The sequence below is a fragment of the Diabrotica undecimpunctata genome, chromosome 6 (genome assembly GCF_040954645.1).
Source record: "Diabrotica undecimpunctata isolate CICGRU chromosome 6, icDiaUnde3, whole genome shotgun sequence".
In the NCBI taxonomy this organism is placed as follows: Eukaryota; Metazoa; Arthropoda; class Insecta; order Coleoptera; family Chrysomelidae; genus Diabrotica; species Diabrotica undecimpunctata.
Genome location: NC_092808.1, coordinates 100,997,744 through 101,009,325, shown reverse-complemented (window position 1 = coordinate 101,009,325; position 11,582 = coordinate 100,997,744). Strand labels below are relative to the sequence as shown.

The following is an 11,582-nucleotide window of genomic DNA, read 5'->3' as shown; positions in this document are numbered from 1 at the left end:
TAAGATCTATATTACTATTACTACTTAAGAAAACTAATAAATCAACCTAAACTTAATTGTAATTCTTACTACGTGGACCAAAAAATAAAGTTAAACAATATTAAAAATCAAACTCATTTAAATGACACAAAAAAAAAACTTAAACAGTAAATATATTCGAAAAAAATGTGATCTAATTAAAGGTTTAAATAGAAAGTGTGGTAGAAACTTGGGATTATATTTTTTTCCATTAGTGATATAATTCCCTGCTTCTTTTTATCAGATATTTTAAGTTTCCTATTGTATAATTTTTTAAAGCGTAAATTCTGCAAATTCCAATTTGATCTTCTACAAAGCATATTAATGTTCAAAAAATTATCTTCTGCGTAGGATATTTTACGTAAGAAATTGGCAGGTGTGTCTTTTCTGACCTCAAATACCTTAATATCAGAGATTTTTACGTTTTCCCCATTTGAAGTCTTATAAATTTCTTTCATGCCCATGCTAGCTGTTAAATCTTTAATGTCCAGAAAATCATCATGGCTAAACTCGTGAACCTTGTAAGGTTGGCCTGTTTTTTTCGCTTGTCGGATAAGTGTAATGTACTGTTCTGGTACATAAATAGCTGCAGCCTTTTTGTATCGTGTTATTTGTCGCTCTATTACCGAATGAACGTTATCAGCATCATTTTGAGTGTGGCCTCTTATTAAATATTTATGTGTGATAACGTTTATGTTGCTCAATGTGTGTACAGCAAATGAATATAGACCGAAAAGAAATCTGTTTTTGTTCTGCCCTGTGCAATTATCAGTATAGAAAATAATATCTATCATTTTTGAGTCGTTGATACCTTTTTGATTTATTTCATTAAAAAAATGCCATATACAAGATCCAATCTCATTTGCACCTCTTTTAGCTTCCCCCTCGTGCCAAACGTAGCACGACACGTCTTTGTCAGGGAAACTGGCAAAAGTTAAATTATACGTATTCAGTTTCGAAATATAGTAGAAGGAGGATGCATTGCCAGTGGGACATGGTAAGGTAGCTTGCAAATCAAAAGTTACTATGTACTTTGCAGTTTTTTTATCGTTTTCCCTTTCTATTCTTGAAAGATCTTTTTCCTGCAAGTGGGTCTCATACCTGTGTCTTATTAACTCTTTAGCTTGTTCAGAAGCGTTTCGAAACTCTAGGCATAGATCACATTGATCTTTTTTTGGAAAATAAAAATCTATATTAAACTGCTTTGTAAATACATCGTAGTATGTACGGTATGTAGCATATTGTACTTTTTTATTTTCACATAATTCTTTATAATCCCTGTACAATTCGGCTATTGTCCTCGTTCCCTCTATATATTCTTTTTGGGTCCGTGCACGGCAGTAGTGGCTCTCAACCCGGGGTATTGATTGAATGTGAACCATTATTGCTTGCAAAATATCATGGTTCCTAGTTTTGTGTTTTTTGTGTTTTCCTCTTGCTTCGTTTGCAATAATACCCTGAGTTTGTTTTTGCTTTTGTTTTTCAGATACTGTTCTTATAATCCTTGAAGTGATTCCTAAGGTAGACATAAAAAAAGTTTTACAAACACGGTGTTTCCTTTCAAGTACATGAAAATAATACGCAATATTTAGACTGCGTTTAGCATTACTGTACTTTGATTTTGCTACGGGACTCAATGATGATGCAATAAAATCCCTTTGCCTTTGTAGATCTGCTAAGTTCCAATATTCGTTAAAAATTACTAGTCGTTGTTCTTTCATGATTTTTTCCTTACATTTTAGCCTACATTTTTCAGTACAAGGTTGTAACACTTTTTTTGCATCTCTAGTTATTTGTGTTTTTATTTTAGTTCCATCTGCCAGTTTGGAAATTTTTACTGATGTGTAACTTTTTCAACTATTTCTTAAGCGTCGAGTCACATTTTTTTTTCAGTTGGCCTCATTAAATGTTCTCTTTCTTCCTCTTTGTTTTGTTGAATCATCCTCTTTTTATTTCTCGAGTAATACTGTTTGATCTTCTTTCCTATTAACCACCAGTTTTGCTGTGTCGTTTTCATCACCCGAATCGGAAGAATCTGACGCGACGTCTGCGCTTACATCATATTCTGGATCAATATCTGATTTTCCTGAGCCAAATGGTTCAGAACTACTGGAGTGGCTGCTAACACTGGATGAACTTAAAACACTGGATGAACTCGAAGAACGGGAACAATCATGATTTGACGGCTGGGTAACAGCAGGTACACTGGACGTTGAAGGATTTGTAACTAATATGTACATAAAATTGAATAACACAAAAATAAACAAAAATAAAACAATATACTTACCTTGACATTCAACCATCTGATTGTCTTCTATTTCGATGAGATTTGTTTCACATTTTGAAGCGGTTATTACATCTTTCTCATTATGGTTCGATGTCTGAGATACACTAGACGGAAATAAATCGTACTGATTTACGTTATATTCATTATCTGGAAAATATAAAAATATTCTTTAAAGTAGTATTTTAAAGGACACAGGAGTATTTTACCTTGTAATGTGGATAATTCGGTATAAGTTTTTTCTGATGTTTCTCCCATGGTTCTGTTCTCTGTTGTATTTAAAGATGATACTACACATGATTCCAAGATAGCTTGTTGTTCTGCATCAGCTTTATTAACATCTTGGATACATTCTAAAAAATATATTTTTGTGTACAAGGCACAATAGGAATAAAAAATATAAACTACAATACCTTTTAAACTAAGGTGATCTTCTGATTCCTTTAAAAATTTTTGAATTGCCCACATTGGCTTATCAATGTTATGAGTTTCTACATTTTTCTTTGTAAGCTTCATTATCAGTGAATTTCTGTTTTGCTTAGTTTCCATTGTATGTCTGAAAGGAAAAAAAACTTAATTTAAATTCACAAAGTATTTCCAGAAATGCACGCATTTATAACTGAATACGGCCGCCGTAACATTTATTTCTAACAAATGTTAATATTTATTCAAGAAAGAACGTTCTAACTCGAAATCTGATATTTAGCAGACCTTACATCTAACTCTTTATTTCAGGAAAAAACGTCTCAATCATAATAATTCAAAAATTATAACACAAGAAACCTAAATAATATTTAGTTTTTACAAGCCAAACCGTAATTTTTTAAATTATGATTGTTATCTCTGAAATTACGATACATTAAAATATTCACAATTACCTTGAAGACAGGCATAACTTAAAATGTGACGATGTTACTTGTAACTTTAAAAAACTATCTACTTACCTTTGCCCAGACAACTGGCACAAATAAAAGATATGACGATATTTCTTGAAATAGTTAATAAACACAGACGACACCTCTTATATCAAGACGTTCTTGACTGAAAAACAAACCGGATCGCTGCAATTACAACGTCGTGACTGAAGTGAGTCAGTCTTCAATGGTAATGGAGGGGAAATTCAGAACAGTGACAATTCGTAAAAGTGGCGCCGTGTAATTATTTTTTGGACTATGGTTGTGACGATTTTTTTGGTAATAGATTGAGAAATTCTGTGTTCAAAACCGTAACATAACGAAAAACAGATATTTCAGAGTTGCGACGGTCTTTCCGGAAAGTAGCGAAATATTAATTACCGACATCCCTTTCTAAAACAATTACTCTATATTTAAATAAAAAAATTTCAGATCAGTGAAATTTTTTCAAAAAACTGTTACCGGGCGTATGCGCCCGTCCGGGCACTGGCGGCATATTTATGGCGGTGATGCTAGTGGTCGTCGTACTAGCGGTCGCTCTATTCGATATTCGAGTCTGTACTTGTCAAGTGCCAGTCTACTTATTCTAGCTTTGACTGTTGTTTAATGTGCGTGTTTGTTGTGCAACAATGAGTAATCGAATCAGAAAAGTTGTTGAACTTGCTTTGAAGGATGCTGAAATATCAGGTAATAGTGATATTAATTTTTGAAATAGATATATATGAATCTTTTGAAGTCTATGATTTTTAATTTTTTTCGTAGTTCACTATATTTCGTATTTTTTATTATTTCAGGTGACGAATCTGACCTTTAGTTCATTTGATTCCGATCTTGATCCCTTATTTTTGCCAACCAGTGATGAAGAAGTATGATCCAGTTCAGATTTCTCAGACATAGAAGCGTCTTCAGACATGTTTTTTCAGAAAATAACATTGTCCAAACCCAAAGCAAATATCAAACGCAATTTGCAACCTACTAAAATTATTTTAAAGAAATTGTGTACGAGGAATGTTTTGGATCAACCAAGCTGTTCTACATCACTCCTGCCCGATGATGCCTCACAGGAAGAAATAAAAGATGCTGATGCTACAGCCAGCATTCGATTTGATTCTATAGTAACAAACGCAAATAGATTACCAAAAGATTTAGAATGGGAACAAAACAATATTTTATCTGAACAATTGGAGGAATTCTTTGATATTGAAACCTTAGCTCAAACTCAATTAGCAGATACTGACGATATCCAGTAAAATGAGGTTGGAGCTAATCAAAATGTAGAAAATACGTGGACGCAGCCAATTGGGAATCATCACGAATTTGCATACTCTGCAGCAGATGGATTATGTGGCAATTCCGCTGCAATACTTATAAATGATTTATCGCCTTATAAGTGTTTTCATTAGTAATGAAATTATTGACGAGATCGTTAATCCAACAAAATTATATGCAACTCAAATATTGTGTAACTCCAACGATTTAACCAATTATTCAAGACTACACAGATGGGTTCCAACCGACAAAAAAAATGATTAGATTTATTGATATAGAAGCTTTCATGGGTCTGGTAAAAATGCCTTTTTTGAAAAAGTATTGGAGCAACGACGACCTATATAAAAATGTTATTATACCAAAAACTATGTCCCCAAATAGATTTCAGCTGCTTCTTAGAATGTGGCACTTCTCAGATAATAAAAGTTGTCCAGAAGGAGATCGTTTATTTAACGTGCAGCCATTAGTAGATAAATATCAAAAATTGTCTAAAGGGTTATACTCCAGATCAAAAATTTTGTATAGATGAGTCTATCCTTCTATTACAAGGACGATTATTATTCAAATAATATATTCCCCAGAAAACGCACAAATATGGAGTAATTTAGTTTTTAACTATAGGGTGGCAATGAGTACACATGGAATCTATAAATATATGCCCAAAAAGAAAAAAAGGAGGGCAACGCTTCTGTACCAACTTTCATTGTCATTAACCTCTCAAAGGACCTACTAAATTCAGGACGAACTATTATTACTGATAACTATTATACAAGTCTTGATTTAACAAATATTTTGTTGGAAAATAATACACATTATATTGGTATATTGAGAGCTAACCGGCGTGAAAATCCAAAAGAAGTCATACTCAAAAGGTTAAAAAGAGGGGAAGTATTTGGACAGTAAAACGAAAAAGGTGTATGCGTCCTAAAATTGAAAGATAAGAAGGATGTTCTTCTTCTTACTACTAATCACACTACAGAAACCGTAGCCATTCAGCGACGTAGTGGTATTGTTCATAAACCTAAGGCAATAATTGAATATAACAAAGGAAAGTCATCTATTAATCAATCTGATCAGATGACGATAGAAAATGGCTAAAGTGGTATCGAAAACTAGCGATGGAATTCATTCTAGGGACAGCGGTTGTAAATTATTCTCACATAGTATACAGCCAGCTTGCTGCCAAAAAGTATAAATTACAGCGTTTCGGGAAGAATTATTGAGATCCCTGCTAACTTATGAGGAGCAAAATGATGAAAATGAAACAACACAAACGACATCAAAGAAATCAGCACAAATTCGTAAATCGCTTGAAAAAGAAGAGCCTTTTAACAAAGTCAGAATATATTGTAAAGGCTGTTATGCAAAAAAACTTCGTAGAGAGATATCCAAATTCATGTAAAAAAAGTTGTGACCTATTGCGATATCTGCGAGAGCAAGCCTCATTTTTGTTTAGATTGTTGTAATATGCATAAGTTGTTATATTTATTTATTTTTAGTAAATTGTAGCCTTTTTCTTGATTTGTGTAATAGAACTACTTTAATTTTTTATTCAAAAATAACAAAATTAAAAATGCAGTTTTCTTCAATATTTGTCTAGCAATTATATAACTCGCAATTATTATATGCGAGCTAGGGATGGCGGTTTTTGACAAAACAGCGGTTTTCGGTTATACCGGTTTTTTTTTGCTTACGGTTTAACCTGGCGGTTATAACTGGACAAAAAAACCGGTTTTTGCAAAAACCGGTTTTCGGTTTTTTTAATTCAATAGGTTACAAGTTTGCTTCTGTATTTATAAAATAAAATAAAATTTGAATTATAGTTTTGTTTGGAATAATTACTTGAGAATAATAATTATGATTGGGATCCAAAATAATACCTAACCTAATCCTAATCACCCCTAAAGACCTAATAACTGGTTTTTACTTTAAAAATAAAAAACCGGTTATAACCGGGACAAAAAAACAACCGATAAAACTGGTTATTGCGAAGTAAAAAAACCGGTTTTCGGTTAAAACCGGTAGCTTTTTCCCATCCCTAATGCGAGCCTTATATTACAGCGGTCGGATACTATATCAAAAACGATTCTAAATAGGACCGCTGGCAAATACAGACCTAAAATTTCGTCGAGCATAGCGGGCATATCCCGCAGTGGCAGTCAACCTGTTAGTACTTCAAGTCAAGTCACGAGTGCTGCTTTATTAAGTTTTATTCTATCCATGTCATGTCACAAGTACTGGTTAATTAAGTTTTATTGTTAAATAATAAAATATTAAAACGCCTAAGAATTTTTTTTTTAATTAATAAATCCAGAAATAAATTCTGTAGTTTTCTGATTTATCCTTTTGGCTAGCGGTAGAAGAAGTAGCAATTTAGTAGGAAATTACTAATATCATCTAAGACAAAATAATGAGAGAGCTATATTAAAGCTATTTTCAATTATCAAAGAAGTGCTCATAAACATGAATCATAATGATGGTTAAGACATCACGAAAGATAAGCATTAACAACAGCCAAAAATGGAAAAGCCTCTGTCCCAGATGATATTTACCTTGAATTGCTAAGAGTAATTTCAGAAAAGCAAATCTTGTCTGTACTAGTGGATCAATGTAATAGTATTTGTAGATTAGGGAGGATACCAAATTATCAATAAATTTACTTTCTCGAAAAAATTAATTGCAAATCAATATCTTAAGCAAGGATCACCGCGCGTCTAATAGCAATCAATATAGAAACATAGAAAATATCAATACTATCGAGAGAGTTACAACCTCTAAATACCTTGGTTGGTTTTCATTTGAACAATGGAACAACACTCAAGAGGTCCAATGTGAATTGAGCAGACGTGAAAGGCCTTGATTAAATTAAAAACAATATTAACAAGACCTGATATGGGGATTTCACTGTGCGCTTAGTCCGATACCATGTTCTCAGTTTTTTTTTATGGTATTGATGAGTGAACCTTGACACATACCATGTGTAAAAAAATAGAAGCTTTTGAAATACTAAAAATTCCGTGGACTCCCAGAAAGGCGAACGAGTATGGATTGAGCCAAATACATAAACGAACCGAAATTGTTAAACGCCATCAGAAAAAAAAACTAGGATCTTTTGATCTTATGCAAAATTGAAGGCTAACGCGGAAAACGTAGAAGAACTTTACGGCTAAAAAATTTGCGTCAATGTAACAGCGAGTTAACAGCAGACTACTATTCTGAGCATCAGTAGACAAAATGAAGATCATGCAATTGGTTGTCAATATTCTAAATGAATATAGCACTTAAAGAAAAAGAAGAAACTTCTTTTAAACATTACACTATTACCAAAATTTTAACTTTGTTTTTATTTTATTTTATTATAGGTATGATATATATTTAAAAAGATGAGTTTAAAAGTAATGTTATAACATCTCTCTTAGGGTGGTCTTAGCGGTGCCAATATGAATCCTGCTAGAAGTTTTGGCCCAGCTCTTCTAAATAACACCTGGGATCGCCATTGGGTACGTTTTCATTATCTGTTTGTACCATCAAACGTTGAACTGCTTTAGTACTTAAAAAAAGGAATGTTTAAGAAAAGATTTTCTAAAATATTTCTGTTCAACATTTATTGGTTACACAAGTTATTAATTTTTAGTTAATAAGTCACCATCATCATTTTAATTATTTTTCATTAAATTTCATTTAAGTGTAAATTTTAAATTTTGTTTCTTTTATTAGTGATATTTGTTTAAATTGTATAGTTTTATTTTTAAATTATATCATCGTCGTTATATTTGATTAAACTTTAAATCCATTTTCAAGTGTTAGTTTAAAGTCCTAACTGACCCTAGCGTACTCGTATGTTCACTATTTTAACACAGTTACTTGATTAGTTTTAAACTTATTTTTTACTTTGAGTTGCTTGCTTTTCATGGCGTGTTACCGGTTACTTTTACTATACCTAAATCATTTTGATGCTGAATCTGCTGAATCTTCACTTTCCATTCTGTCCAGGTGCCCTATCCATTGGATATATGTCGCATTGACCACAAAAGGTAATGAATAGTTAGCTCCATTAATAAAGTAGTGTTAAAGTACTACACAGTAGTAAAACATAGGGAATGAATAAATCAGAACTATTATTTGATTTTGAAAAAAAAGTTTTTAGGAAAACAGTTATAGGAAAACTATGGAATAGCGTACGAGTAAAATGAACGCAGAACCGAATATTATATGAGTCATAAAGCAGAAAGACTGATATTGTTGATGTATATCTAAAGAATAGGTGGACTTGGAAAATATTGTTTTTACTTTTCTTGTGTAAAATTTCTTCACTTCCTTCAAATTTGTACTTTAGCTACGTTTCATTTTTTATCATTTTGAAAATTAGTATTATTTTATTACTTTCTTTTATTAGATAATACTAATCTTTGTTTGTATATACATTTCAGGTATACTGGTTAGGTCCTCTTTTAGCAGGATTTGTTGGAGCTTTACTTTATAGAATAATTTTTTCAAAGGATGCCAAGAAAAATGAAACATTCCCAGAAGGAACATAAACTCTATAGCCCTATTTGGGATATGTAATAATTATATCAATTTAAACTGAAATCGAAGAGTTTTTTTACATATTATCGATTACTTATAAAAAGTATTTCATAATTCAATATTTTTAAATTATGTTTAGTAATTTATTATTATAGATAGGAGCTCATCCATGTTTTCGATAAAAAAAAAATTAAACAGGTAATATTTGTAAGGATGAAAAACAAAATAATCTGCAGATTTATAGAACTTTTTTGTATATTAGAGAAGTCTCAAAAAAGTAATCAAAATTGCAAAATAATTATACTCGGCGTATCAAATTATTATTGACATCATATCGCCATTTAATTTTAAAATCTTAATGGATTTAAGCATAAAGCAGTTAAATAATAGGGGGTTCATATTGAAAAAAAAAATGTTTATGTAGAGTGCTCCCAAAATACTGGATTTGTTTCTTAGAAATAAGTTTAATTGGGAATAGAATATGCTGCTGAGATATAAGTTAGCAATATAAAATATAATATCGCCCAAATCATGTCATTCGTATATATATCTAGTGTCAGATAACAGAGTTATGTTGGTAGATGAAGTGAGAAAAAACTGTGGGAAATAGCAGAAATTACCACAAATGAAGAAGATAATATAAATACACAGGAAGTTTGAAAAACTCTTGAAAAGCTGAAGAACAGAAAAGCTGCAGGTAAAGATGGAATACCAAACGAATTACTGAAATACTGTGGATCAGCAAAATAACAGAACAACTAAAAACAAACAACAAAAATTAAAAAATAAAATACCAGAATGATGGAGAACTAGCGAACTAATTCTACAATTCAAAAAAGACATAAACCCAGTAGATACTATAGAGGTATAAACTTGTACTATAAATTGTATAAATACAAAAATGTATAAATACTACTGTTAATCTTTCAACTAAAATTTTACAGGAATTATTGAATCAGAGCATACCTAAGTTTAGCAGATTTACAACAGGTTTTTCATTTACTTGAATAAAGCATTTAACAGAGTAAGATTCAAATATTTAGTAAATCTTCTGTATAATAGAGAAGTTCCTAAATATCATCAAAATGTTGAAAACATCTTCCAAAATGACCAAATGGAAGTCAGAATAAATGGACAACTTACAGAACCTATAAACGTCGGCAGAGCACATATTAAGCCCTGTGCTCTTCAATTTAATCATGGATGAAATCTTCAAAAGTGTCAACAAAGAAACGGGATACATATTGTGAAACAACGAAGCAAAAAACTTTATTATGCAGACGACGCAATATTGATAGCCCAAGATGAAGACTGTCTGCAAAGACTAGTCCACAGATTTAACATAAGGCAAAAAAATCTCAACTTAGAAAACTTAAACAATAGTAGTCAGCAAAGAACCAATCAGGTGTGAAATAGAAATAGATAGCATCAGTATTGAACAAGTAATGAAAATGAAATACCTAGGAATTACACTGTTAAGCTATGGAGACCTGGACAAAGAAGTGAAATATCAAGTACAAAAAGCAAATAGACTGATAAAATGATGCCTTAATATAACCATATGGAGAAACCAAAATAATAATACTGAGATGAAGTTAAGAATTTGAACTTATACATTGAATGTAAGACCAATACATTGAACGTAAGACCAATAATGGCAATACCCGATACAGCTACAAGACAAAGGCTACTGGAAACTGCAGAGATGAGAGTATTGAGAAGAATAACAGGAAATACTCTAAGAGATAATTAAAATAAAATATAACAACGTACAATGTATGAACGAATGGGCACGAAACAGAAAAATAGAATAGAATAACCACATAAAATGGGGGAGTCCCGTGTGGTCAAAATAAAGAGAGATAAATTACCAATCCGCAGCAGAAGTATCGGATAACCGTGCCAAAGATGAAGTGACAACCTTTTATTGAGGTATCAATCCGTCAATGAACATAATTGCTTATAAAGCGAAAAAAGTAGAGGAAGAGCTGGTGAGAATAAAAGCAAATAAACTACTATAATACCATGACCTCTTAATATGAGAGTCAAAACGATGATGTAGTGAAATGGATAAATAAAAATAGTACAGGCAGAGTGGTTTTGAACATAGTACCGAATGATATTGCACATAAAAGCAGATCTACTGGACGATCCTCAAAACAATAGCAAAAACGATGGTATTAACTAGATAGGAATTTCTAAAAAAAAAAATCGAAACTAAATCGAGACAGCTCGTTATAGACGATGATAATGAGACATAGTAACACTAAACATAACTAAAACTGATAAAATTTAAAGAATATTTTGAAATAATGAAAATAGTGAAAATTAAAGAGAACACTTACTAAGTACAAAGTAAAATGATGAGTATCGAAAGAGTATACAAATGAAAAAAGTATATTCAGTTCCGATAATTTAAAAGTGTATTTGGCGATATGCGGTGACAAATGATATTGGTTCGATTTCCAAAGAGGAATAAAGAAAAATAATAAAGGTATCTCTTAAGAACCAATAGAAAATGGTAAGCAATGACTCTTATATAGTTGGTTGTTGCAGCCTTCTGATTCGAC

The 11,582-nt window shown here is 31.6% G+C and overlaps 1 protein-coding gene across 2 annotated transcripts in view; it reads left to right on the top strand.

The window, feature by feature from the left end:
- The window catches only part of LOC140443643 (aquaporin-like), an 88,584-nt gene extending 78,634 nt beyond the window's left edge, over window positions 1–9,950 (top strand). For both annotated transcript variants that reach the window (XM_072535002.1, XM_072535003.1), the window contains 2 exons: window positions 7,905–7,985; window positions 8,916–9,950. In XM_072535002.1, the coding sequence (XP_072391103.1) occupies window positions 7,905–7,985; window positions 8,916–9,023 (189 nt within the window). In that variant the 3' untranslated portion in view covers window positions 9,024–9,950. The remainder of the gene's footprint in view (window positions 1–7,904; window positions 7,986–8,915) is intronic.
- Window positions 9,951–11,582: the final 1,632 nt, after the last annotated feature.